The following is a 24,843-nucleotide window of genomic DNA, read 5'->3' on the forward strand; positions in this document are numbered from 1 at the left end:
AACTCTGTGTAGAATCTTTAGTTGCACTAGACGTAGCCTTGCTTGGACTGCCACTTACCTAGGGGAGGAGACTGCTGCCTGCCAGTCTTCGTCGTCCTGTTCAAGTCCATCTCTAACCCATAATATACATTTTTGGAGTGCAGCAATATGTAAAAACATTTATACCACTCAAGGCATTTCAGTATTGCTTTTCCCCAATTCATCTGCACTCAAACAGATCTATCTGATATGTATATAATAAAGCCGTCATTTTAGATTTCCCAGTAATTTCAGCCTACAGTGTCTTCTGTTAAGCCTAATATGTATATGTAATCCACAAAAAAGTATGCCACCCCTCTCAAATCTTATTTAATTTCTTAGGACAACCTCTGTTAACATACATTTGGTTTTCCACCTACATACACCAGTCTATATCCTCCTTCAATCTTGTGAGATCTGGTCTCCTCTCAGCTCCCCAGATTCTACCTATGTTTTGCTTTGCCACCACCCATCGCAGGGTCACCCACATCTTTGAGCTCTTTGGCATCCCAGCATCTCCCTATACGTTCAGTATGCATCATTTGGCATACGACTCAATTAGATCTCCCAACACTCGACCCCTATACTCCTGTATTCCCTCTACATTGCCCGACCGAAGGATGTTTAAGGAATCTTGCTGTAAGCAACCTCGAAGGCAGTCTGTTCTGGACGTTCTCCCCCTTTTGAGTACATCAGTATGTAAAAGTATTTATACCACTCAAGGCATTCCAGTATTGTTTTTTCCCTGTTCAGCCGCACTCAACCTTTTCAATCTGATGTGTATATTATGAAGCTGTCATTTTAGGTTTCCCAGCCATTTTGGTGAATGGTCTCCTGTTAAGCCTTATGTGTATATGTAATCCTCAATATGTTTGCCACCCCTCTAAAATCGTATTTAATTTCTTAGGACAACCTCTGCTGTTATATATTTGTTTTTCCGCCAGCATACACCAGTCCATATTCTCCTTCCGTCTTGTGAGGTATGGTCTCCTCTCCCCAAATTCTGGCTATGATTTGGTTTGCCACCACCCATCCTAGGGTCACCCACATCTTTGAGCCTTTAAGCATCCCATTGTCCCTATACGTTCAGTATACATCGTTTGGCAGACGACGCGATTAAACCTCCCAACACTTGACACATACATTCCTATTCCTTCCACTCTGCATGACCAAGGTATGTTGAAAAAGGAGCCCTGCTGTAAGCATCCTCTAAGGCTATCGGCTCTGGCCGTTCTCCCCGTTTTCAGCTGCATTGTTCTGGAATAATATGCTCTTTGTTGCATGTGTGACTGTATTTGTCGGAAGCATGATCGTGTTGCCACTTCACCTGGATCGCCGATCATCTCCACCCATTCCTCTCCCTCCATAGTACCGACATCTACCTCCCATTTGTTTTTTTATGCTCTACAAGACCTCAAGTGAGTTGTTAATTATTTTCCTTTATGTTAGGGAGACTACTTTAGCTTGTAAGGGGACAATTAGAAAGTGTCCTGTCCTCCAGAAGGGATGATTCCTCTAACTGGTTGCCCCCTCTTAATGTGGGATGCCAGTACATGTCTGACCTGTAAATACCTATAATATTCACTTTCTGACATGTGGTATTCTTAAGGCAGTGTATCAAAGGGCCTCATCTCATCTCGTGACAATATATCCCCTAGTTTGCTTATGCCAGTAGTGCTTTGAGTCCTTGAATACCCAGCTCTGCTAGCACATGACTGTCCCACAGGGAAGTGGCCCTGGTAAGAGTCCCTTCTTATCCCTAATTCCTATTCCTCCATGCTAGGGTGCTGGGGGGGAAGTGGCTGCGCCTTTAGAATGTTGTTGGTATCCCTGTTCTCATATTGCATTCCCATCTACTTGGACTGTTAGTTCATCCTGGGACGCAAACACCCACTGATTTAATAATAGTTGAGATGCCCATTATTCCTAATGTCTGGAAGTGAAATAGCTTCACCATACAGCACTCTTGTTAATTTGTTCAGTGCTATATGTGGGGCCTCCAAGTTCTACAGACAAAACTGGAAGGCAGCATCCATTTTCTTAAATAGTGTCCCGGAATTAAAAAATTTGCAACGCATAAAGGAACAGGACAGGAAGATCAACATGGCCTCTGTTCCCATCAACAGGAGTGGCAGGGACTGCCAGTGCTTCACATCTTCCCACATCTTTACCAAAAGGATGTATAATTGTTTTCCAGAGGGTCTTTCTGGCTCTCGTGTTGAACATTACCAAGTGGGCAATGCATCTACGGTGATGGCAGCCTGTACGTCCTGGGGGATATGTGGTATTCCATTATTAATTTAGTATCTGGAGAAATTCCCAAAGTTCCTAAACACTTGTAATAACTTGGTGATAGTATGCTCAGAATCTGCCATGTAATACATCTTCAGCATGCAACAATCTTCTTTCTTCCCAGGTTCCATCACAGCTCAGCCCCCTGATTAAAGGGTCCCCTATAATCCACACTGCCGTTGGTTCTAATACTAATATAAATATAATGAGGGACAAAAAACCACCCTGTCTGTTCCTCTGTCTTAACTGTAAGTGCTTTGACAATACTCCGTTAGCCCTTACCCTGGCCAACATTTGTCTATAAAAAAGCTCAATCCACTGTCTGTGCCTGGGAATGAACCCCATCTTATCCAACACCGTGAATGTATATGACCACTCTACTTCTGTGGAATTATTAATAACCCACTTCAGCAGCAACTTGTCTCTGATATACTAGGCCAAGAATGTTATCATGCTATTTCAATGATCATTTTTATTCAATCAGTAAACCTGGTTTAGGGCAGCATTATGATTAATACAGATATTTTCACTGGATGTGCACTAAGAAATAGATAAAACTACACATGGTGCTCTGGCTTCAACAATGAGTAAATGAAGGCCTTAAAGGGGAGAAAATTACATAGGCAAAGCGTCCGAATAGGTGTGCCAGCCAAGGCTTTGTTTTTTGACAGCCTTAAGTGAGGTTTTCGGTGATTTGGGAAGGACAGCTATTGTGGCATTTCTACAGTGTTTGTAAATAATTTCTAGTATGGCGTTTATAAAGCACAGTATGAGTTTCATGGCCCACGGATTAGCATACTCTTAGGTGAGCTGAAAGTAGATATTGGTCAAGGAGCCATGGTTTCAGTTTTCTGCTGAAAACTGGCATTCAGATATAAAATCCTCGTTTGACACAGCTTGAATGCCTTTGGGCATGACCCTAACTCTTTTGGTTGAACAACCAGATACCAAGGATTCTCCTTTGTACAGTTCGATTTGAGCAAGCCTTTGTTGTCTTGCTTACATTTGGAGAATTTGTGGGTGATCTGTGTGTCATCAGCATATAGGTAGAACAATGAAACCGTAAGACTGAATTACTCTTGTCAGTTGTTCTGTATAGATACAAAGGAGAATTGAGGACACAGATGAACCAATGCATGGTGTGCACTTTTGAGAAGAATTGGGGAAGATAAAGTTTTGGGTACCCCCACTGGAAACCAAATCACTCAGCTGCCGCATAACAGATGCCAAAATTGTTGTTGTTGTTAGAAAGTACAGATCATACTGTGGCTGTGCCAAGGTGATATGAGTTAAGCCTTGTAAAAAAATGAGATCTGAATTGAGACTTCTTTCCTTGAGTATCTGACATAAGGCTCTGTAGAAAGGCTGGGTCTAGTACATTGTATCTAACCTTGCTCTACAACAACCAAAGTAAAGCCAGGTTTCCAGGCTAACCTCTGACTGCACAAATGTTTCCCATTCATATTCGTTTTATAGAAAGTGATTTGTGAATTTATTGAAAATATTCCTTTGCGCTCCAATTCTGGTCATCCCTGCTGTGGGAGGTGTCTGAGAGAATGTGCCTCTTCTGACAAAGGTAGACTTGTGTCATCATGTGTAATTTCGGATACCCAGAAAACGTGAGAATGGACACAAAGTGCAACACTGCCAATAGATTATGTGCTTGGAATTGCTTAAGACTTAGAAAGATGGTCAACAGTTAAGTGTTTGTCAGGCATTCTCTCCGGTGTTGTTGTGCAAGCTGTATGAGACATTCAGGATCAACTTCCATAGTCAACTTGTTGGTAGAAAGAAACTCCATTTTGTAAATGCATGTCGACTATTCTGTGTATATATTGAATAATATAGGTAGCACTAAAGACCCCTACTGGAACCTAACGTGAGCGTGGGAGGTATGGCAGTTAAAAGTTGGTTACAAATTTGTATTCCTTTGCTAAAATGGCTCTTTATTCAAGCTATTTCAGTCTAATTGTCTTTATTGGAAAGATCATCCACTCTGGATAACAGGCGTGTTAAATTGTGAATCCTCATTAAACTGTTCTATAGATAAGTTTTCAAAATGTTTCTCTGTATATATCGTCTGATTGTCAGTCATCGGGTTAACTGGAATTTTTAAGGAGTGATGAAACTTGTATAGCTACAGACATCTGGATGACTTTGTCTAGAACTCCGTTTTAGATGTTAATCCCAAAGGGGCTCTTTCGTTAGTGGTGTTGCCTCAGTATAGTTTAGAGTCCACAAACAGAGCTTTCATTTTGGGCGCTAAAGTGTTGGCGAATCCATTAATCTTGGAAAGGAAGAAATTTCCACCAATGCTAAGGTTTTACGGCCCCACTTGCTAAGATCTGGGAATTGGCATTAGGCTACATTTAAATTGGAGCAGGGACCTGGGGTTTTGCAAGTGTTAAGGACGCAGAGAAATTTAGTGGCTTTCTTCAGCATTTTTGGCTGTGTTGGCATGTCAGATGTTGACTGTCTTACATCAAAACGCTTTCTGAATGTATAATTTATTGGTATTTTACATAGTAATTAGTCTGCTGATGGATTTACTTTTCACAAAATATAGCAAAAAACATTTTCAGCAGGTGGGTGGGTTTGAATTTCTAAGGTGTGAATGGTTTTTGGTTTGCAGTAATTAGCTGTGGCTAATTACTATACCTTTATTGAGGAGAGTTAGAGGTTTCGACAGATCTCATATGAATGATTTCAACGCTTGAAGAGTAAAGTAGTTTTGATAGGGTCGCAGAGGCCAATTTTAGGACCGTTTAGGTGGAGACCTGTATTGACTTGGGTCTGAGTGAACTCACTGGTCTGCTTTAACGCATTGCTGGGAATAGAAGTGGGCTGCACGATCGAGTGAAGATGTCAGAGGATGGTTGTGAAAGCAGTACTGTTTTTGCAGTTGCACTCTAGGTGGGCGATTCAGATTCTGCTTGACTGATGTGGAAATCAGTTACTGAAAGTGTTATTCTTCCTTTATGTAAACACAGGTGCAGCCTGAGTTTTTTTTTTTTTTTAAGTTTATTGAAACCACAAGAATCGTACAATTACTATAAAAAACCATTGAAAGGAATAAATAATCAAGATAAATACAACAAAAGGTAAAAAATATACTGATTACAATAAACAGTGTATCCTAAAATAAAGAGTCGGGGGGGGGGGGGGGAGGATTGGATACAATACAATAAAATGTCATTGGAAATAGTTCAAAACAAAAAATAACAAGAAGGTAAAGTATTGCATGTAAATAAAACTCTAAAGGAGAAAAAATACAGTTATATAATTACGCGATAGAATATATAAAAACAGTATTAGATTGTTCGACAAAAAGACAACGAGACAAAATCATGGCGGTTTACGGACATCATCTGGTGTTCTCACAGTATTAGGAATTAAAGTATTTGAAGAGGCGGAGGCAGATAAATATGTAGTGAGAGGGAGCCATAACAGATCTCGTTTGATAGCTAATGAAACAGGGGTGACCTAATTAGTATCAAGTCTATGATGAAAGCAGAGGGCGTTCCACCAGGCTCTAAAAGTAACTTTATCTGCATGTTTCCAATTGGAGGTGATTAAATGTAAGGCAATAGCAAGTAATAAATCAATTAGCTGAAAATGTGGTGGGGATTGAGGCCAAGAAGGGGATAAAGAGCCTAGAAAAATATTTGGAAGAGAAAAGGACACCTGAGTGTTAAATATTTTATTAATTTGAGACCAAACTAAACGCCAAAATGTGTCTATATTGGGGCATTCAAATATCATGTGCTTTAAATCAGCCCTTAAGCATGGACAGGACCAGCATGTTGAAGAAATGTTAGAGGAAAAGGAAGCCAAATTTACAGGTGAGTATAATGAACGGTGGTATACAAAATAAAGAGATTGAGTAGTATTGGCTGCTCGTGAGGTTTTATGAATCTTTAACCATAATTTATCCCAAACAGAAACAGGCCAGCATTGCGATAAGTCCTTTTCCCACGCCAATTCAGTCTTCGTTTTACACCTTGCTAAAGAAGATAATAGACAGTTGTAAAGGGAGGATGCAGAAGGGGAGGAATTTAGTAACTGGAATAATGTAGAACACTTTATAGGGAGATCAGGAGAAGGTAAAAGTAATGAAAGATATTGGCGGAGAGAAGGGAGTAAAAGATCGTACTGTTTCTTGAAAGAATTAGGAAGAGTAAATTTAGATTTAAGATCTGAAAAAGATAAGGGTTTATTATCAGACAAGAGTTGAGAAATCCATACTAGCCCTTTGGAATGCCATGATTTCCAATAGAAAGCACGATTCTTAATGCGTAACAATTTGTTGTGCCAAATAGGCTGTTGAGAAAGTGAAATAAGCGCAGGATAAGAAGATGGGAGAAGAGGAGTTAAAATCTTACGTGTATGAGAAATGACAGGAGACCGTAAAGAGGAGGTGTTAGCAGAGAAAGCAAGGGATTCTCCAAGATCAAAGGGGGAAGCGAAGGATTTTTCTATGAGTAGCCAAACCGGAGGATATGTAGGAGATTCAGAAGAAAGCCAGCGAGAGGCTTGTTTTAGAGAGAAAGCATAATGGTAAGATTTAAAATCAGGAAATTTAAGGCCGCCGTAAAGTTTGTCTTTTTTAAGAGTAGATAAGGCTATTCGAGAGGATTTGCCCTTCCAAAGAAATTTTAATAAAATGCGATCAATTCTTTTAAAATAATAGCCCGGGATACGCACAGGAATCATTGAAAGAGAGTATAAAATAATGGGAGCAAGCATCATCTTAATAGTGTCTAGTCTACCCCACCAAGAGAGAAAAAGCGGGTTCCATTTAGTAATTGGATCATTTAACTTCTTAGTGATATAATCAAAATTCTGTTTTAAAGTCTCTGAAATAGTTGGGGAAAACCATAGTCCTAAATATTTTATTTTTGAAGATTGCCAGGAAAAACCAGTTTGAGTAAAATAGTGTTTAACCCCTTCGACGCGCATGACGGAACGGTTCCGTCCTGCACGTCGGTTGCGCTGTGCGCATGACGGAACCATTCCGTCGTGGCCCCGCCCGCGCACGGAACCTTCAGCGTGGCGCGGAAATCCGCGCCACGCTGAAGGGGTTAAGACACAAGACATTAAGGGGCAAAACTTCACACTTATCTCGATTTAGACGATACCCTGAGTTTCGAAAACGCATCCACTTGAGAGAGAAAAGGGGGAAGAGAAATGTCTGGATTAGAACAGTATAAAAGAATATCATCTGCATATACCGACATTTTGATTTGTTGGGTGTCCAGATGGAAACCCGTAATTTGAGAATCCTGCCTAATTTTAGTGAGAAAAGGTTCTAGCGCGACGACAAATAATAGGGGGGATAGGGGGCAGCCCTGACGAACATCTCTAGAAAGAGAAAAATACTCGGAAACCTTACCATTAGCAAAAATAGCTGCTTTGGGGCCAGAATATAATAGAGAAATCAAGGAAATTCATTTAGAAGGAAACCCTATCCATTTTAGAGCATGGAACATAAAATCCCAACCAATCCTGTCAAAAGCTTTTTCAGCGTCTAATGCTATTTCAGCAAGCGGGTAATCTATGGAGGAGGCCTTACTAAGAATATTGAAAAAGACTCTAGAATTATCAGAGGATAAACGACCTTTTACAAAGCCCGACTGCTCCGGTCCAAGAAGCTTGGGCAAGACAGGAACAATACGCCGGCGCAAGAATTTTAGCAAAAATCTTGTACTCTGTGTTAACTAAAGAAATAGGGCTATAATTCTTGCAATTAGAATGGTCCTTACCTTCCTTAGGAATTAAAGAAATCATAGCATCCTGAAAGGTGCCTTGAGATGAACCACTCTCTATAAAGGAGGTAAATAGAAGAAGAAGTTGTGGGAGAAGGAGCTTCGAAAAATGTTCATAAAATTCAATGGTGAATCCATCAGGACCAGGGGTCTTGCCGCGTTTTAAAACCGAAACCGCATGGGAAATTTCTGCTAATGTGACATTTACTTGTAGCAGATCAAAATCAATATGTTGTGAAGAGGGGGGATTAATAGAGTGAAAATAAGAAAGTAGATCAGAGTGAAGTGGCTGAGTCTCAGGAGTATAAAGATTTTTATAGAAGGAAACAAATTCAGTTAAGATATCTTCGCTTTTGAGAAGAGTATCACCATTAGAATTAGTCAAAGAGTCTATCCTAACTCTGTCTCGACGTGTTTTTAGGTAATTAGCCAATAATTTCCCCATTCTGTTCTGACCCCCGTAATAACGAGCGCTACTCTTCAGAAGATAAGAATAGGCTGCTTCTGTGGACGATTTATTAAAGGTAATCTTAGCGGTAATAAGTTCCTTCAAGGCAATTTCAGAATAAGAATGATAATAAGCATATTCCAGTTTTTTAATTTGAGCAAGCAAAGGAGCCGAGTGTTTCTCAAAACTTCTTTTCTTCTGGGACACAAAATTGATAATAAAGCCTCTCGCCGCAGCCTTGAAAGAATCCCAGATCATGGCAAGAGAAGAGTCATTGATTGTGTTTATAGTGAAGAATTCAGAAGCGAAAGAACTGAATTGGCTAGAAAAATTAGGATCTACAAGTAATGAATTATTAAATCGCCAACGTCCGACAGACGGGCTATAAGGGACGAGGTCAAAATCAACAAAAACCGGGGCATGGTCCGAAATTAAAATGGAGCCTATTTCAGAGTGAAATACATGTTGCGTTAGAGATTTGCTTAAAAAGAGATAGTCAATACGAGATTGTGATTTGTGAGGAGGGGAGAAAAAGCTATATTCTCGAAGATCAGGATGGCATAGTCTCCATATGTCAACTAGAGACTTTTGATGAATAGTGGAAGTAAATTGTGAGTGCATTTTATTATTTACAAATCGGACTGGGGAATTTCTATCCAAAATGGGGTCATAAATTTGATTAGTCACCACCAAAAATAATATACTCATCAAATGAAAGTAACTTATCAGAAATTTGTAACCAAAAAACATTATCAACAGAAACTGGAGCATAAACATTAAAGAAAACCAATGGTATTTTATCGATAAGTAGACAATAACCCAACGACCTTTAGAATCCGTTTCTTGAGAAGTAACAGAGACATTAAACTTTTTATGGGATAAAACGAGAACACCATTCTTCTCTCCCACAGCTGGGGAAGAAAACACATTACCCACCCAACATTTCTTTAATTTAGACGCTTCAGCATCAGATAAGTGGGATTCTTGGAGAAAAGCAACATCAGTTTTTAATCTAGCTAAATGTGATAATACTCGTTGTCTTTTAATAGGATTGTTCAATCCCTTAATATTCCATGTGACAACTCTGAATTTGACTTGATATACGACAAATCATTAAACCATAAACATACAATACAGAAAACAATCATGGGATTAAAATTAGTAAATAAATGAGAACTCAGGAGTATACCAACAAAAAGATAAGAAAGGAAAACATTAACGACAATAACATTAAAAAACTCAATAGGAGAAAAGAGCAGTGAACAAAAAATATAATTTTGCAAGTAGGCAAAGAAGAAAGAGAGAGAAAAGAGAGAATAAAACACAAAAAGCGCAAGGGAAAAGAAAAGGAAGGGAAAGGAAAAAGAGGAACAGAGAAACAATGGTGTAAGGCAACAGGAAGGACATCGAAGGAACAGATGAACAAAACACATACTTACACGAAGATGATTCAGGAAGACAAGGGGGAGGGGTGAGGCCACATGACACAAACGGCACATCCAGGACAGACCAAACGGAGGACCGAGGGCGACACACCAAAAAGATAAGATATCTGCGGAAGTAAAAATAGGATAAGCACAATAAAATTATCAATATAATGAATAGCGAAAAATGCAAATCCTGAAAAATAACATAGTGATCAATACATAGAAGTATCGGGTGAAAGCTGTACAACTATCGAATCTGAGAGAAACAATAGATTACACATAAATGAGAAAGGGAGAAAATAGTAAATGAAGAATCCACAAGAAAATCAAGTAATGTTTGAGGATGAAGATCCAGAAGCATCCATAGCATCCGTCTTGTGAAAATTTATGAAGCTCTGCAATTGCAACGGGTCTTCATAGGTTGTTGTCTTGTTATTAAACGTGATCTTAAATAAGCAGGGATGAAAGAGCCCATAGCGTGCACCCATTGAGCGGAGAGTAGATCTCATGCCGAGGAAAGCCTTACGTCTGTTAGCAGTAGACTTGATATAATCTTGTGCAAAAAACAGAGTTGAGCCAGACCAAGTAACGCGCTGAGAAGATTTAACCGCTGACAAAACCTTCAGTAAGTCCGTATATTCCAAGAAGTACAAGATAACCCCTCTTGGTCTCTGTGAGGATGAAGAAGTCGAGGGAAGACGTCCTAGTCTGTGGGCTTGTTGAATGTTGAGAGCAGTGCCTTCTGGCATGTGAAGAATCTTGGGCAAAAAAGTTTGAAAAAAGGCAGGAGGATCTGATCCCTCCGACTCCTCCACCAGACCATAAATACACAGATTATTCCGTCTATTACGATTTTCAAGGTCCTCCACTTGGCGCTGGAGTGTAGATACTTGAGATTGAAGTTGAGATACATTAGAAGCGGTATCATGGAAAGAAGACATGTTGTGCTCAACAGCTGTAATTCTTGAGTCGAGTTGAGACCAAGTATCAGTAAGAATTTGTAGTTTGTTGTTCGTTTCCTCCATAAAGGGTCGCAGGGCCCGAATCTCCTCCAACAATGTCTCCATGGAAACAGGTGAAATTGTTTTAGGTGGAGAAGGAGGGTTTTGTTTTAGGCGTTTGGTGACGGATTTCCCTTAGGGAGCTGGTGGGGGAGAAGGATCCATATTTGTCGTAGATGGAGACAACAAAGAATCCTCTAGCTTGGAAAAGGCAGCAAAAACTTTTGAATTTTTGACAAAAGTATGCTTGGTCGTGAGCTGTCTGGAGAGAGTACCTCGTATTCTGCCCATAGAATTCAGCACAGGCGCAAGATCTGGCCGCAAAGGACGCAGCCCAGAAGGAAAACAGCTCTTATCAAATATCCAACTTTAACGTCATATCCAGCGGGTGTTCAGTCAGCAATAAGCAGATGGAAGCATTCCTGGAAAAGGATGAGGCACGTTATATCCAAATGCGTAGTGGAAGCATCGAAATGTAAAGGGAAAAAGAAAAAACTGCACTGCAGCCACAGAGACGAGGGATATGCTACAAAATGGCGGCCGTGAGTGCTTCTCCTCAAATAACTGTATATTTGGCTGAAGTTAAAAAAGACGGCACCTGGTAATGAAAGTCATGGGAGATAGCAAGAGAACATTCAGTTGAGCATATCAAGCACAGGTAACAGTTCAAAATTAAGTCTGTCTCTGTGAGAAACTCCTCAGTGCAAAAATCGGCAAAAAACAAAATGGCGGCCGCGAAAACGCATCGCCACTACACAGGGACTTACTTCAGTAAATTCAAACAAATTCCGCTACAACGCGGGAGTCAGCGGGTCTTCCGATAATCATAAATGACATTCTGCCCGCATTTGAAGAACAGGGGATACGGTGCCGCCAGGTCGCACCAGAGAGCCCTACCCGGACGCCGCCATGCGTCTCTGGCGCTAAGCCACGCCCCCGCAGCCTGAGAGTTTTAACCCCAATTGTCCTGTAGAAATCCAAATCGGGTTTGTATTGACCTCCCATAAATAGTTCTTTGAATTATGCTGTTAGATTTCGCTGTTACAATTGTCTTATTTGTATCGTCTTTTTCTTCCCGGTACAATGAACATAATTATTGCCCTCTGCCTGAGACACTTTTTTTTTTTTTTTTTGTATTTCTTTATATGTTGTTGTTGTTTGTGATATTAAATTAGCTTGCTTCTTGCTTGAGAATTGAAATGACTCCATTACTTGGGGTCATTTAAATAATTGTAGTCGCAGAGCAAGGATATGGTTACGTTTTAATTTCTACCTTGTCTCTGTTTCAATATTGTTTCCATTTCAGTTCAGCAATATGCTAAATATTGTAACGTTGAAAAATGAAAATGCATGATATTTACACAACCCTAAGTCTTTTGCTGGTATCATTTACTGCGCTGTACTTTATAAAGTTTTACAGCTGCATCGATTTCTGACTGCCAATTTTTCTGTTTTAATATTTGTTGTTCCTAAACTTGTAATTTTTTTTTTTTCCCCTTCAGGTTGTTCTCCCCACATTTATTTTGGAGAAGCGTTCACTTTTGGAAATGTATGCAGACTTTATGTCCCACCCAGACCTCTTCATTGCAATCACTAATGGCGCAAGCCCCGAAGAGAGGATGATACGTTTTGTGGAATATTACCTCACCGCATTCCATGAAGGTCGCAAAGGAGCCATAGCAAAGAAACCATACAACCCAATCATTGGTGAGACCTTTCACTGCTCCTGGCGGATACCCAAGGAGAAGGTACAATCTCCAAACTCAAGCAACTCTATATCCCAATCCATCTTGCCGCCTGAAATCCACTCTGAGGAGTCGGACAGTAAGGCTCAGTCAGACTGCTACTCTGTGCGATTTGTGGCAGAGCAAGTGTCCCATCACCCCCCTGTCTCAGGGTTCTATGCAGAATGTCCAGAAAGGAAGATGTGTGTTAATGCCCATGTATGGACAAAAAGTAAATTCATGGGAATGTCAATTGGAGTCACAATGATTGGAGAAGGTGAGCAAAATTTAAATTCAAATGTAAAAGGTGCATCAGAGAAGTATACCATTCTTGGGTGAATTCCGCCGTTCTGTCTGACCACATTTGAAGCTATTACAGATACTAGACATACTTCTTTGATTACATGGAGATATCATTCATTACACAAATGGCTTTCCATTTAATGAATACTTTATGAAGTGTCTGTTGATGCATCTGAGAATGTTTTGCATTTTACCAGAGTGAAATCATTAGAACCCCTATCATGGCATATAAGGTTATCTTTCTATTCTGGTGGCATTGCTTCACACTTCACCTTCAACCCTGTATTATTGATAGCACCTGATCCTATGGTGTGACCTTTACAAGCCTGTAGAGTGGTTAAGTGTCTTTTAATGTGTGATTGCTCAGCTCTTCAGGCACACAGCCGTAAGCAGTCTTTGCACTTGCATCTTTTGTCAACTCTGAATGTTTTTGCCATGAGCATTGAGGGCCTTGATCTCCTTAAAATTGATGTCTGAAGTCTGCTAATGGTACTAACAGCCTTTCAAAGCAAGACATTAGGATGCTGGAACATGCTTTGAAGTCCTCTATTAAGTGGTTGCTTGAAAACTTGTCTACTGTGATACTGTCCTTGGTAAATGTGTGCATTTGCTGATTGGGTGAGGCATCTGCTCTTTGTTGTAATCTGTATATTTAAGTTGATCCTTGGGGTATTTAGATTTGTCAGTGTCTCGGAGATGTGTAACTGTTCACAGACTTAGTTTACATTTTTAGCCTCTAAATGGATTGTTTTGCTGCACTGATTTTTTTTTTTTTTTGATGGGTATGCTTCAGTTCTTACTGTCGTCAGGGTGGAAATACTCTATAGTCACTCCTTGTAAAACAGTCTAAACATACAGTCGGCTAACATTAAAACAGTCATAGGCCATGTGTAGTCAACCAACCTAATTATGTGACCAAACAGTGACCTCAGAGGCACCTACTGCTAGACTTTTTTATTGCACTAGAAGTGATGGGGATCTTTTCCCATGTTATGTTTTATGGTTAGTTTTATGTGTAAAATAGGAAAGTTCGAAATAGAAAGAAGAAAGGAGTGAAAGAAAGCATGAACAACAAATTTCTAAAAGAACAACAAAGAAGGATGGCATAATTCAGGTAATTCTATTAGTATGCTTATATATTTGCGGAGTGGATCAAAAAGAAAAAAACGAATGCTCCTGTCATAAGTTTCCATGAAAAATATGTCCATAGCATTCAAAGGGAGTTTATCTTCTGCATGTAAGTATCACATTTGTCATATACACAATATAAACCAGATTTAGTCTTGAAGAATAATTTCAGGTTAAGCTCATCGCATCTTCACACATAAATGACCCATTCCCAACAGGTTTGTGAGGTTATTTTCTCCCATCTTTCCAGCCGCAAAGCACAGACCTAGAAGCAAAACTAATAAAAGATCCAACAGTAGCTTTTCCAAGGCATTCAGCATAAAATTGGAGCTGTTGGAATGGACATATAAACATAGCAAAAGAGGTTCGAACCTCAATTCTGTACCAACAATCAACACAATTTCAGACCGTGAATTTGGCCAAAAGTTGCCCATCTACCATCATGTCCCTAAGTATCCCCTCCCCATCTTTGCAGATGCCAGACTGAGCCCCAATCCCGCCACTTTGTCAGGTTTCAGTGGTAGACTTCGTGTTAAGAAGTATCTAGTTGGCATAAATGAAGAAAAGATTTGTCTTTTGTATTTCGGTCTATGGCCCTTCATTAATACCCATAGAGTAGTTATCTAAGAGCAATGCGTTCTATTGATTTTAACAATGAGGGACTACGGCAGTCCAGAATTTGTTACAATCTAGAGGCTAGATGTAATTTGAGTAGAAGTTTTGAAAAAATATTTACAGTAGCTGGTATTTTATTTAAGATCCCCCTGTATTTCAGTAAAGGGAAAATATGTTGGAAATTTTGAATCTGAGAAAAGTTATTTAACCATTTATATTCATTGTCAATAATTTGAACAGTGACTGTCTTTTCCCCTCCAATCCAGTCTAGATTTTCTTTATCGATTTTAATAAAATTCTGCTGCTAAAGCGTAAGGGATTTCGTATCTGAGATATTAATATTTGATTTACTCTCCATGGTTATTTGGATCTTTATTCCAGCTACGTAATTTCTGGGAACCAACAATAATTGTAATGATCTTGTCACTATTAGATCTTTTCAGTCAGAAACTGAGTGGGAAGTGTGTTCAACATGAACGGGACTAATACTTCACAGGATCAGGAAAGGAGGCTTTCCCTATCTCTGTTGAAGGAGAAATGTTGTCCTTCATTTGCTGCTACGCAAAGAAGAAAAAAGGGGGAAAAAATCCTTTTAACTCCAAAACTAAACCCTTAGCAGTGGAGTCAAAAGTGGCTAAATAACCCTTCAAGCCTGCTTCTAAGATTTAGACTTCTGGTCAGCCAAATTAGTCTGCTGCTAAATCTTTCTCTCTTCAGTGTTACCCTCTTCTTCAGCTGCTGTCTGAGTCACCATGCAAACTCACTTTCAGAATGAAATCCAAGGGGTTATTGCTACGCATGAATATGCGTCTCAAAAGGAAGAAACGTCTGTCATGTGGCTTGTCCAGTTTAAAAACTTTCTGGTTTTTAAATCATTGACTGCTGCATCCTCTTTCAGCCTTCAGTATGCTGCTGTAGACATTTCAGCACTGCAGAAATCTGGCATGTTGGCTGTGCCCCCATAAGCTGCGTATCTGAATCCAGCTTATTGTCTCTTCTGTTTCTACCTTGTTGGCTGCCACTCTGCCATGCATTACTCCGTCATTTGCTTCACCATCAGTTCTTCCACTGGCTGTTCAATTGTGTGCTGTTCCACTGTTTTTGTTAGGCCTTCCAGTAATCTACAGTTATTCTCCACCTCACTGTTTGCAAGTCAGCTGTGCAAATGTCCGCTGTCTCATCCTTGTTTGAGCTATATGAAGGCTAATAGGTCAAATGAGAGACAGGCACAGTCGTGGAGACTGTTTATTGCAAGTTCGAACTGAGAGATGTGAAGCCAGGTGCTCCGAACAAGCTCTGCTGGATGCAACCAGCACACGTTATTTATAATCTTTCGCAAAACATTTCAAGCTGTGGAATTTCTCAATATACATACATAGCATGTCAGAAAGTGTAGTTAGCATGCAGGTGGTTGTCGCCAGCTCATGTTCACATAAGCCTGGGTTTGAAAATGTCCCTCTTCCCTTGACAGGTGCAGATGAATCATACCAGGTGTAACACAAAGATAGGCAACAGTTCTCTGCACACACACAGTTTCTCACGTCTCAGAAAGGGGAGCTGAAGCAAGGTTTATTACACAAAGGGCAAGCCAAAAATAAAATGTCTGCAAAAGATGCAAAATGGTTGTACAACTGTTTTTGTCTGCTTTCTCAATTAGTTTAATTGTTTTGAATGATTTCCCCTTCAGCCCTTCCTGCACAGTGCTTGTTAGTGTATCTTATCACCCCTCTCTTGCTTTTCCACAAATCAAGATAATGGCACCAACTTAATTTTTTGCTTCTAATTTAAAAATTCTTTACATTGAATATTTTTAACCTTTCCATTTTGCCATTTATTTATTTACACTTTATTAATCAGCTAATATTATTTAATTATGAACAGCCATAGTCCTAAATAGGTATCACAGATACCTAGGGAACCTCAGGCCACATGTTAAAACCACTGGGCTAGTCCTTTGATGGAGGCCATGTATTTTGCAAACAGATCGATGAGGCTCTCCAAACTATAATAAAAAAACGACTCTGCCAGATTCATGGGCTTAGCCTGGCCCCCACGGTTAATCTGTATTTAGATGGCAAGTTCAGCAAAGTGGTTAGTCATATCAGAGAGGGAACGTTCGCTCCTTTCCTTGACCACTGCTATTACAGATCCTGCTCACAGGAGCAGTCCCAGAGGGAATAAAGAAATCGGGGCAGATTGGGGGGGAAGAGGTTAATTAGTCTTTCTGCCCACAAAATCAAATCTAGCTTTCTTTCAGCCCCCTCTTGCCAGTCTTCAGGGGGCAGAGGAGGGTGTCAAGGTTCATTGATGTAGTCACATTTGGCAATAGGTAAAAATGGAAAGATGGCTGTGAAACATTATCAAGTGCAGCCACATCTTGGAATTTATGTAAACCCCTTTATCATATTTACCAAGTAAGGAAATTCACAAGCACCTAAGGTTGTTGAAGAACAAGATCCCCAAATTACTTCTGAAAAGCACCAGCAGAAGTTGAGCGTATGATACAGTAGAGTCTAGGATTTTATTCCAGATGGTTTTTTGTGTTGAAAAAAAAGAGTACTAGAATGACACAGATTCAGCAAATGCCTTAGGAAGCAGGACTTCTGCATGGTCACTATTCAGGAAATCCTTATTTTAGTCTCTGGGACTTGTATGTATCAATCGGTCTGAAGGATGCTTACTTTCATTCCCAATCGTTCCACGTTACTGGAGGTATCTGTGCTGCACGATATATCAGCATCACTACCTGTGTAAGACCCTACCAATTTGCCTCAGATCAACACGCAGATCAGATGGAAGCCCATTTGCTGAGACAGGCTGACTGTGTACTTGTATTTAGATAATCTTATCAGGGCACCTTTGTTGGTTGAAGTTCAACATTTAGATACACCATGCAAGTACTGTCTGCCTTAGGACATGCTCTCAACAAAATAACATTCAGGCTTCATTCTATGATGGACATTGATTTTCTGGGTGGCAGGATTGTCCGTGCAGAAGGAAAGATCGATCCTTCCATGGAAATAGTTCACAAGCTCATGGCATTTCTTTATCGCATTCAATCCCAAAGCTTCTGCAGTGAGCACGTCTTCATGCACCCAGTTTCTGACAACATTGCCTACATATGAGGCCTATTCAGAAACAGCTTAACTTGAAACAGCTTTAAGGAGACTGACTGGGACGACTGCATTATGATCCCTCTGCATTTGAAAAAGGACACGTGATTGGTAGTAAAGTGACAATATCGACTTTCAAGGCCAGCCTTGCTTCCATTCGCTTCCTAGCCTTTTCTTTTAATAGGACCTTCTTTAACATGTTAGGGAGCTTATCCTAAGGAGTTGCACATTAGTGGCTTGTGGTTCACAGCCAAGACTAGCTTACCCATTAACTTAGAGGACCTCAGGGCAGCCAGACTAGGTTTCAAAGCATTTTGACGGTGAGTGCAGGGTGCTCAAGTGATAGTCCGCACTGAATACATTTAAGACCATGTATTTTGTGCGAAACAAGCTCTTTACTTTTGTAATTGGATGCTCTACATCTGTAGTGCTGGGCTGTGAAGTAAATCATGAACTCTGAAGTACACCATGGACATGTTAGCCAAGCTTGTGCCCCGGGTTTACATTGCGCAGATGTCCTCAACAGGCAGCAGACCTTCATTCAGACGTACAAGTGGAACCATAGGCGGCTGTCCATGAAAATCAAGTTTGGAAAATTCTGCAGTGGGGCCATTTTCCAACCTGTCAAAGCACCTAGTTTCTTATTTTCATCAGCAGATGGTGAGGTCTGTGATCTTGAGGGGAGGCCTTTTCAACAAATTGGCTCAGTTTGTTTCTCTTTGCCCTTCAAAAATTCATTTAATTCCCAGGATCCTGTTGAAGAAGAAGATACATTTCCACAACAATTTATATAGTGCCAACCAGACCCTAGAATGACTGGGTTGTGGAACTGTGAGAAATATCAATAGCACCACTGATTCAGTCTTAAGCTAGAGGAGTGAAGTAGCTGTGTTTGACTGATGTTCCTCCGAGCCCCATTAAAAGACCATTATGTTGTGCATTCCTGTGTCCTCAAGCATAATGGGGTGGCTCAGATGAAGTCAGGGAGGACTCCTCCAAGGCATCAGAGGAGGCACACACATTGAGGAAAGTTGGCAAAATTATAGGATAGAAGTCTGCACAGCTGGGGTTTGTAGAGTGTGATGCTGGTGCACACACGGGTAGCTTACCCTCATCAGGAGTAACTCTTTGGCCTACTGAGCCCTCGAAACACAGAGCATCCAGACTGAACAGATGAAGGCCAGATCTACGGACCAGTGTAACTTTGGTGAGAGAACACAAGTGGAGGTTGTGTTGCCTGCCCTGATGGCAATGTTGTTCCCTGAACAGTGGACACCTCTGTGGACCTGTCAGAAGGGGGACAACATGAAGTTTAGGGCTGTCCACATCTTAAGGCCTCAAAGGAATCCTAGTCTGTGGTGAAGGTGGGCCTGGTGAGGGCATGCCTGGCCACTAGGTCAGTGGAATAGGAGATTCACCTCTAAGAGGGTGTCAGGACCAAAGCCAGCAGGGGACTATATGCTGCTGTAAACCTAACGTGGACTCCCTCCCTCAAAAGGCTGTCCACTTTTGGCAAGCTCCAAACAGAATTGGCTTCTGGGGGCACTGAGACCCAGAATTTTCTTAGAGTTGGTGCTCATTGTTGGCCCATTTGGAGCTGGAGTGCCTGCTTTGCGACCTCCATGGGTGCATTATGGATGGAGTGGAAGGAGACCTCCCCTCACTGCAGAGCACCTTAAAGAGCGCTTTATTAGCACACACTTGCTAATAGAAGATTTCACATGGAGATTTTCCCCCTTGACGACTTGATTTGAGAATGCAGGGTAGTGAGAGTCTGTAGATTTTAGAGTGGGCTGTGAGACTCGCCTAAAGAAGACGTGAAGTCTCTGTGCCACTGACAATTGCAGTAGTATGGAGGGTAGGACCTAACTGTTCTCCTTTTGGTGAGTACGAGTACCAAGACCGAACACTGGTCTGCTTAGAAGTGCTCCCTGGGTTTGTGTTCCAAACCTACCATCAAGGAAGTCGCCTGGATGCACAACCAGAATAAAGAAAGAGTTTACACCAATTCTTTGGTAGGTTTTATCTGAAGTTTTACCACCGTTTATAAGAGTGGTGGGCACTCACTAGCAGAGTAGTTGCATCCTGTAGGAAGGAACTATCCATCAATGAACTATTCTAGAATAAAGAAGTGAAGAAGAATAAATATCTCCGTAAAGTGATGTCAGCAAACCTGCACGAAAAGCAAACTTAACGTGAAAGAGAGGACATTACCCCACACTTAATGCAGCAGTTTCTTGTGGCCATTAAGAATGAGGTGAACATACAAAGACTGATTTCAAATAATGCTTCCTGGCACACAAGGGTGACCTAGGTGTATTTGGCCTAAGAGGGAATTTGCTGCACTAGAAGGTTGATGATCGATCTGAGGAGTGAAACTCTATGTTACGAGTCATACAAACCCTGCAGGGACAACATGCAAATCTGCAACTGAAGCAAGAGGTTCTAGAAAACGGGTTGTAATGAAAGAGCATATGAATTAGAGAACCTTTAGGGGCCTTATTAGGTAACTTCTTCACTACATCAGGGACTGAGCAGAAGACTCACACCTGAGGCTAGATTGGGCAAGGAGGGCTGGATTCAGAAACCTTAGGGGCGACTCCTACCCAGATATCCTTAGAATGGTTCACTTCTTAGAAGAGAAAGAGAAACTGATGGTACAGACCCAGGAGTAAGATGAGGTAACATTTCCAGGACACAAGGTGCAGTTTTACCAAGACTTGGTGCCTTCCATGCTGCGTAGACATGGAGAATGTAGGTCAATTATTGAATGTGTGTCCAGCAGACTTCCCTATCATTGGGGCCAATCTGTTATGCTTGATCTTTCAATGGAAGGAGATGATGATGATGATGAGGTCCTGGTCCTTAGACAAAGATAATACGTTTCTTGGCCTCACTGGGAAGGAGGAGATGCCACAGAACTGATGCCTTCAAATGAGAAGAGCACTGTGGTAGAAGATTGAGGGATGTAAGATGCAGCAGCATTCCCCAGAGGGCACTGCAGCAGCTAAAGCCATATGCTGCAGCATTTGAGAGCAGTAAGTACCCATCATGGGGATCCATGAGACACAACAGACTCTGCCACTGACTTGCCAGAAGACTGACACTCCTTGCTTTTCCTTAGTATGTCTGTGTGCTGTTCCCTATGCTTTTGTGGGATATGAGGAGTAAGCATGTGGTGGAGGCGTGCATGTGGTGGAGGTGTGCAGGAAAAGAATTATGATGCCATTGCTCATAGGGTTTGCAGTCTTGTGGTGGGAGGGAGTGGCAACAATACACAATGGTTAAGGCTAGCCCACAATACTTTCATGTTTATCTTGTTGAGTTGATATGATGTTTAGGGGCATTTGGGAAAGCTCAACAGTTAGGAGAATGGGTATACTGGGTTGAGTCAAATCTCTTATTGCCTCTAATCCTGCACAGGGAAAACCATAAGTGTTATTGAAACTACTTAGCTTGAACTCTTGGACGTTTCTTGCTCCTGACAGAAGTCTTGCAGGGTTAAATATGGTACACAATATGGAATGTGATAGATTTGTCTTATTCATGAGACACACCTGTTAAAAAGGGTTGATTTGGCATTACAGCCAAGTGTTTTCCTCAGCACCTTTTATTCCTCAGGCTTTATAAAAACAGGGTAGTAGTGAACTTAATAGCTCAGGATGCCTGTGTAAGATTTAAAAAGAAGTTTTGAAACGTGCTGGACGTGCGGGGACACTTGTAGCCATGATGATTCATAACATATGCATGCCTATCATAGGTCAGAAGTTTCTTAAAACTACAATAGTGAATATACTGAATATTCTGTATTGTTTCCACGATTCCTGAGGAATCAGGGTTGCCATGTTCATTGGTTGACAGAAACCATTCAACTACCGATTGGTAGGAACTACACGGCATGTCATGTAGTTCCTACCGATCCATAGGACCTGCGCATTGTTTGGACAACATCAACTAAGGGCTTGGTGTCAAGACTGATTTCCAGACACTCTCTCAGGATATGTTGGCCAATAATCCTACTAGCTCACTTTGCCATCATAGGCCCCCCAACAGGGAGCGAATTGTTTCTAACAACCACTGAACATGACAACCCTGATTCCTCAGTAATGGTGGAAACCATACAACCCTTTCGCTCAGTAACTTGCTTTCGCTTATTCTCAGAGAAATATACAGAGAATACACAGTGGGACGTTTTCAATAATATTTTATTAAGCCAACGTTATTCTTGCATAAAATACGTGTGCCTCCAGGGATGAAATCCAAAGCTGTGTAGCCATGCTGCTCATAGATTCTTTCTATCGCAGTGTGAGCACGCAGTTTGACCAGTGGTATGCGCGGTCTATCCAGCCTCTGCTACCTATGAGAATTGTAACCTTTCAAATGAGTTATCCTCCATGCGAACATTTTCAGAAGGTTTGTAGCTCTCTTCATGCATTGCCGTTATTACCCTCTCTCTTCCTACCCAAGTTAGTTGTTTTTCCTCTTTAGTTGCCCTTTGCTATTTATTTCTTGCCCATGGCCTGATTGTATCCAACTAGAAGAATGAAGGATTACGTTTACCTCCTGCATTCGTTTACCAAGAAGTCACCTTGTATATTTTGCAGTTGTTAAATTTGTCTACATTCAAAGTTATTGCACAGGCTAGTTTTTTTTATTCATGCGTTAGGCTCATAATTCATATAGCAGGGCTACTTGCTTATTCTTTCTATTGAAGGAGGGCTTCAGGTGCTGGTAAAGAATCTTGCCTCGTTTACCCAGTGTCCTGTTTTTAAGTTCTATAGCGGTCTTCATTTTAGGTCTTCCTGTTGAACACAAACTTTTGTGCATATTTATTTGTGACATATTTTAGTTGTGTTTTGTCAGGTGCTAGCATGTCACTCGCGCTTACTTCAGGGTACTGTTACACTCAATCTCTTAATTTGCTGGGGATTTTGTATTTTTAGTCATGCCCTACAAGAGCCCGAAATAGGAGTCAAAAGAAAATGCCTCCATGTTAAAAACCAGAGCAAGGACCAGGGTGTCTGCAGCCAGTGTTAAGCAGTTCTTGTCTACATCTACGCAGGAGAATGCAGGAAGAATGTAGCTTTCATTAGCGCATAGCAGGGAGATACTGTTTACTGGATTTCTTAGGGGGCCATTTTCTCCATTGAAATTTTCTTCCCATGTGTGTTTGACGATGAAGAGGATATCCCCGTGTGTTTCCTCTGGAGGGAGCATAGTCATGCTATTGTGGTTACCTTTTCTCCCCAATGTCGACAGTATATCTCGGCAAATGAATGGGACAGAGCATTACTGTGGTACACTGATTCTGGTTAGGAGCTTGTCAATGGGGTTTTGCCACCCATTTGTTACTTTTTGGATGTGTTGATATGGCTCAGGGTGTGTTTGTGTATGCTGTCATAATTGCTGGACGCACACAGCCATGACATTATCGGTGTTCCGGTCAATATTTATTTTTATGTTAATCTAATAATTATATAGCTCACCTTGCATCCTAAAGACAGTTGATTGGAACCATAAATAGGCAAACATCCAAAGAACAAGTCGTAACGAAGAGTAATCAAGTTGATTGTGAATGACATGGACACGATTATCTTTGGATGTAATATTTAGTGAGCGCTTGTCTAAACAGATCCAAAGTGTTGACACTGATGTGGTATCCAAAGGGCAATCTTGACACTGAAATTTGAGTTTTTGTGAAATGTTTTCTATGGCGACAGTGATACTGTGCAATGGTAACAATAGAAGTCCCATTGTGATTGTGTCTGTGATACAGCTTCCATTGACTTGACATCCTTCCCATATGTTATTTGTTCCAATTATGGCGGGTCTCACTGAAATGCTGCAGGTGATACGGGGTCGATGTAAGGTGACGGTGATGATACTGCATTTTCTGGAAGATGAAGATAACTCCTGAGATGAGCTGAGAAAGAAATAAGATAAGCATTGGCAATGGCAATAGGTCTGTCTGGTTTAGAGGAAGTGTCCACATGGGGTGCTGCACACTGCAGATTAAATGAGAAGCAAGCAATGATCCATTAGCACTGCCTAGAGAGCTGTAGTATCCCCTTAAGAAACATTAAAATAAAAAGAGGAGAAGGAAAATAAATGAAAGGGGAACTATAAAAGGAGTAAATTGAAACTACAGGATTGACCAGCCAGCCCTGAAATTAATATATATGTATATATATGGATGTAAGTTATTTAAGTTTTTTGTCTTAAGATCCTGGGAGACCGCTAAAAAGAGTTTCTAGTAAGACTTATTGCAGTGCAAATCTTCTCCCCCTAGGGTTTGTCGGGCAGTAACCAACCTCATAATCATGGTTTGCCAGCACCAAAACCAGTCCCTACTACAATAATCTGTACGCAATAAAATAGAGTAATAACAATCTGCCCATAATTGCCTGTTGACTTTAACATATGCTTTTCACAATAAACATTTACTGTAACTTTTCATTATAAACCGGCGTATAACCTTTATCATTGGCTTATCACCATAACAAACTCAGACCTACTGTGTCGGTTATAAGCCTTCCCACAAGGCAACTATCAGGTAGGCTGGAATAAAATTACAAATATGTACAAAATACGGTTGTTATAACAATATAGAAATCCTTCATAATGTAGGTTAAGGATTACGATAGTGCAAATCATTTATTTCCATTGTTTGTTTGTGTTGGTCACCAAAGCATAAATACTTGCTTACTACAGTAATCTGCAAAATTCCTTATATGAAAATACCTGCCAATAGGCTTTAGCACAATGTAATAGCAATCCATCCTTAAATGCCTGTTGCCTTTAACACATGCTTTTCAATCAATGAATCGGAGATTTGTAAAGCGCAATACTCACCCGTTATGGTCTCAAGGTGCTGGTGGGTGGTGTGAGCAGCTCCGTTGGGGTCATTTGAATAGCCAGGTCTTGAGGTCCTTCCTGAATTGGTGCAGTGTGGTGCTTCGCCGGAGGTGAAGGGGGAGATCGTTCCATGTCTCGGCTGCGAGGTAGGAGA

At 40.8% G+C, this 24,843-nt stretch overlaps 1 protein-coding gene across 2 annotated transcripts in view; it reads left to right on the forward strand.

Annotated features, from left to right (window-relative positions):
* OSBPL11 (oxysterol binding protein like 11) overlaps positions 1 to 24,843 on the forward strand; it is a 305,858-nt gene that overhangs the window by 208,800 nt on the left and 72,215 nt on the right. For both annotated transcript variants that reach the window (XM_085647503.1, XM_085647504.1), the window contains exon 9: positions 12,454 to 12,952. In XM_085647503.1, the coding sequence (XP_085503629.1) occupies positions 12,454 to 12,952 (499 nt within the window). The remainder of the gene's footprint in view (positions 1 to 12,453; positions 12,953 to 24,843) is intronic.

Source organism: Triturus cristatus, chromosome 3_2 (assembly GCF_964204655.1).
Source record: "Triturus cristatus chromosome 3_2, aTriCri1.1, whole genome shotgun sequence".
NCBI lineage: Eukaryota > Metazoa > Chordata > Amphibia > Caudata > Salamandridae > Triturus > Triturus cristatus.